Genomic DNA, 4560 nt, shown 5'->3' on the forward strand with positions numbered 1-4560 from the left:
AGCTAAGTCTTTCGAGGCCTCTGATAGGGTCTGGGGCCCAGAAAGACTTGTTCAATGAGCAGAAGTTGCCAAAGTCACTCTCACTCTTGCCAAGTCAAATAGGCAAGAACCTTGGAGTCACTTCTGCCACAGTGCCAGGACAGCCAGAGACTGGACATGACCAGGCCTAGGGAATCCAAAAAGGGCAGAAACAAAGCTCGCCTGCCCTCCCAACATTTGGGGCCCAAGAGGGCATTCAAAAATGCAAACTTTAATAAGCAGCAGGTCAAATGAGGAGTCCTCAAGAATGAGCAGAGCAGAGCTGGTATCAGAGGCCCCAGAGGCACCTGCTTCCTCCCCCCGAGGCTGGGAGGTAGAAAGCAGTGAGCCCTGCTGAGGAGGAGTGGTGCCCAGCTCCATCTAAGTCCGCCTGTCTGAGGCCCTAAGCTCCATAAAGCGAAGCGGCAGTCTGTGGAGCCCAGCAGCCCCCTGCCAGGCCCAGGAGGTCCTCCAAGGAGTGTGGCAGGCCGGCCGGCCAAAATCCACCATCAGATTCTGAAGCTTTCCTCCCGACCATCAATGTGGCGGAGCCGTAGGTAGACATCTGTGCCAATGCCCTGCAGGGACTGCAGCTGCAGGGAGCCACCAAGATACTCCGCATAGGCCCTGGACGTGGGCAACCCGAAGCCAAAGCTGGGAGCAGTGGATAGGATAGGGGCGTCAGAGGCCTGCGTGTCCTGGTTTACTCCTTCCCCCCATATTGGGCAGGTGGGGCCTTACCCATGCATAGGTCCTGACTGGCCACCACTGTGCATATCCAGGTGGCCGAAGAGGGGGCTGATTCGGGGGTCCTGGGTGCTGGCCTCAGCTGTGGTGAAGTGGTAGTCCATGACCCGATCCAGGTCCTTATGAGCGATTCCTCCACCCCGGTCTGAGATCCTGGCAGGATGTCGAGAACACGGACTTGGTCAGGTCTAATAGGTCTCACCCTAAGCAGACAGTGCTGGGTCTATTCCTATTCTCTCTAAAGGTGGAATGTGACTTTATCATCTTCTACACTCACACCTGCCTGGGCCGCAGACTGCTTCTACTGTCCCATACAATTTGACATTAACTTTTACTCTCAGCAAACACCATCTCCCAACTGCAGATTCCTCCGCTGGCCCCAAATCCATAATGTACAGCTCCTGGCAATCTTAGGATCAAATATCTTTTCTGACCAGGTCCACATCCCAGATCAGGGTAGGTTCTGGCTTTTAAGGTCCTGCAGCAAGTTCGAAATGGTGGCCAGGATCTTCATCCAACCCAGCCCGATTCTATCTGAGCAAACCTGATGATGAGATCAATATCATTATTGGCGATGGTGATGACCACATCTGGGACATTGTAGGGAGTGTCTAGGTGACTCTCCATTGTGGCTCTATTCAAAAGAGAAAGACCAATAGGTGGTGGTGCCCAAGTTAGTCGCGTTCCCACCCTCCACCCCCATCCCCCAGCACAACCAGCCAGCCCACCTCATGGCGTTCTTGAGCAGCTCAGGCAGGATATAGTCCAGCGGCATGGGAATGAAGGGGAACCGGGCAGCCACATGCCCGTTGATGCGGACTCGAGGGGCATTGCCATACTTGTGCTCACACAGGCGTCTGTGGATAGAAGGGTTCAGTAGGTGTCCCTAGAGTTACAGTTCTCAACTTGAACTGATTCTTCTTCCCAGTGGGCACCAGGCAACACATGGATACACTGTTGCTCCTCCAATTGAAGGGCATTTCTTGTGTCAAATGAATAGAAGCCAAGGATTGTACTAAACAGCCTAAAAAACAAAAGAGCCCTCCACTAGTTTAAGATGTCAGTAATGGGGGGGCTGGAGAGATGGCTCAGCGGTTAAGAGCACTGACTGCTCTTCCGGAGGTCCTGAGTTCAAATCCCAGCAACCACATGGTGGCTCACAACCACCTGTAATGAAATCAGATGCCCTCTTCTGGTGTGTCTGAGAGAGCTACAGTGTACTTACATATAATAAATAAATAAATAAATAAATAACCAAAATGTCAGTAATGGTGGCTGGAGAGATGGCTCAGTGGTTAAGAGCACTGACTGCTTTCAGAGTTCCTGAGTTCGGTTCCCAATAACCACCTGTAATGGGATTTGATGCCCTTTTCTGGGCAACAGAACAGTATACAAAGACAGCAACAGTATATTTACATACATAAAATAAATAAATCTTTATGGAGAAAAAAAAAAAAGATGCCTAGTGGGGCTGGAGAGATGGTTCCTGATTGTTGAGAGCACTTGTTCTTACAGGGGACTCACAATTGCCTATAACTCCAGTTCTAGGGGCACCTCTGTGGCACCAAGCACAAACATGGTGCACATATATACATACAGGCAAACTCTCATGTACGTAGAAAACAAGCAAATCTGTAATCCCAGCATTAAGAGGACGGAGAGGAGAATTCCAAGCCCCAGGCCAGCCTTGCCTGTAGAGTGAAATTTTGCCTTAAAAAGAATAAGCTAGCCGGGCGTGGTGGCGCACGCCTTTAATCCCAGCACTCGGGAGGCAGAGGCAGGCGGATTTCTGAGTTCGAGGCCAGCCTGGTCTACAAAGTGAGTGCCAGGACAGCCAGGGCTACACAGAGAAACCCTGTCTCGAAAAACCAAAAAAAAAAAAAAAAAAAAAGAATAAGCTAGTAAGTAAGTACGTATATAGTTTAAAAAAAAGTTTAAGTATATAGTTTAAAAAAAAAAACTGGCTGGAGAGATGGCTCAGCAGTGAAGAGCACTTGGCCTTCCTCATAGAGGACCCAGGTTTGGTCCCCAGCACCCACAGGGTACACAGACACACATGCAGACAGAATACCCACATGTATAGAAATAATTTAATTTTAAAAGAAAATGAAAACAAAGAAGAAACCTTGCTACAGACCATGCAAGGACTCAGACACAGGCCTCCCTGCAGGAGCCACCCACTCCCCACCGTTCTAGTCTCACCTGGCAAAATCCACCCACTTCTCGATAATCTTCTTGGGCGACAGACGAGTACAGATGATGCCAACAAAATCAGGCTGGCAGGAAAGAGAAGGTCAGAACGAGCAACACTTCCACCCAACTTCAGTTGCCAAATCCCACAACTTCTGGAATGCCAGAGCAATCCCCAAGCCCGTCCTCAGCCCTAAGGGGGCCTGTGGCCAGGTGCCTTTCCCCATTTAACATTCTCAGATCAGCCTCGGGTCTCGGCTCCACCTTGTCTTCATGTAGCGCCAAGTGGTGAGTAGCCAGCATTCGGATCCCAAGTCTTGACGTCAGTGTTTTATCCAAGAAGTACCGGACTAGCTTTTCATCCTATAGAGAGGGTGAGTCTCAGAAACCTGTTCCCTTCCCGACCCTCCCCCTTCGCCAGGCCCATTCTCTGTTGCCTCTGACCTGGATGTGTTTCCGGCTCTCACGAAGACCCTCAGCTAACAGGGTCACCACGTCCTTGTGGTCATCTAACAGCTGTCTCACCAGCTGGCAGTACTGGGCCTCGTCTGCCTGGTCCTTGATCTGCAGGTCACAGAATTATGAGCACCGGAAGTCCAATCCTGACCTTGGCCCCTTACCCTACTCAGCCCAGCCTCACCGGAGGGAAGTCTGTCAGTTTCTGGAAGGCTCGGATGTATAGCTCGTGCTGTATGGAGTAAGTATGAGAATTCACAGGGCTGCCATAGATACTTAAGTAGAAAACAATACCCATAGGGATCAATACTCAACTCAATTAGTAAGCTCCAAGCCCCCAACAGACCCTTCCAGCTCTCATGAATATGTAATCTTGCCCTCTGATGTCTGAGGCTTAATCCCATCCAGACCTGACACCTTTCAGCAGGCCTGGGCTCCCTCCCCCATTTGCCTCGTTGGCAGTGTGCACACTGACTGAAGGTCCCCTCCGCCTTACCACATGCAGTATGGTAGGGTTGCAACCAATGATGAAAGGAAGGCTACGGAAGCCCTTGATGCGGTGAGCAATCCTCACTGGTAACTCTTGCTGCAAGTAGCGGCCACTTTTCTGTAAGAAAAAGAGGGAAGGGCTTAAGCAGCTGGCTAGAAAGAATCCCTGGGGCAGAGAAGGAAAGAGAGAACCTTACCAGAAGGTGGCTGCCATCCTGTGAGCGACCGGAATAGAGCATCATGGTGGGAGTGAGGCGAACTGAGGGCTAAAAGGGAAGATGCACTTTGAGCACCAGACATTCAAAACCAGGCCAACCCATGTTAGCTCAGCCCTTCCCCATAAGGCTTATTCCGTGAGTCACCTTCTCTGCTGCCACATCTATGGCTGACTGGTTGTAAAAGGAGGTGACAGTCTTGGAGCGTTCCCTGGCCAGCTCTACATGGTGTGTATCGGTGGCTGATGTTGAGCGAGCCCGGAGTGACAGTGAGGACCCCAAGAGGGGCCAAAGTGAAGACCAGCTCCGAGGGCTGCTGCCGAGCACTGAAGTCAGTATCATTATCCTGCTTCTTTGTTGAACTAGGGTGACACTATAGGACTAAGAACCAGACAGGCAATGGTGACCCCAAAGTGGGAGTAAAGAGGAAAGTGAGTGGGCGGGA

At 50.9% G+C, this 4560-nt stretch overlaps 1 protein-coding gene across 1 annotated transcript in view; it reads right to left on the reverse strand.

Annotated features, from left to right (window-relative positions):
* Positions 1-230: 230 nt before the first annotated feature.
* The window catches only part of Bckdk (branched chain keto acid dehydrogenase kinase), a 5121-nt gene continuing 791 nt past the window's right edge, over positions 231-4560 (reverse strand). The window contains exons 2-12 of the mRNA XM_021166875.2: positions 4263-4560; positions 4098-4166; positions 3908-4018; positions 3596-3643; positions 3400-3519; positions 3220-3318; positions 2968-3041; positions 1494-1622; positions 1310-1399; positions 760-918; positions 231-672 (exon numbers count right to left, since the gene is read on the reverse strand). The exon at positions 4263-4560 is cut by the window's right edge and continues 73 nt beyond it. Coding sequence (XP_021022534.1) covers positions 528-672; positions 760-918; positions 1310-1399; positions 1494-1622; positions 2968-3041; positions 3220-3318; positions 3400-3519; positions 3596-3643; positions 3908-4018; positions 4098-4166; positions 4263-4457 — 1239 coding nt within the window. The 5' untranslated portion in view covers positions 4458-4560 and the 3' untranslated portion in view covers positions 231-527. The remainder of the gene's footprint in view (positions 673-759; positions 919-1309; positions 1400-1493; positions 1623-2967; positions 3042-3219; positions 3319-3399; positions 3520-3595; positions 3644-3907; positions 4019-4097; positions 4167-4262) is intronic.

Source organism: Mus caroli, unplaced genomic scaffold, assembly GCF_978045245.1.
Source record: "Mus caroli unplaced genomic scaffold, Mus_caroli_1 scaffold_8, whole genome shotgun sequence".
Lineage (NCBI taxonomy): Eukaryota > Metazoa > Chordata > Mammalia > Rodentia > Muridae > Mus > Mus caroli.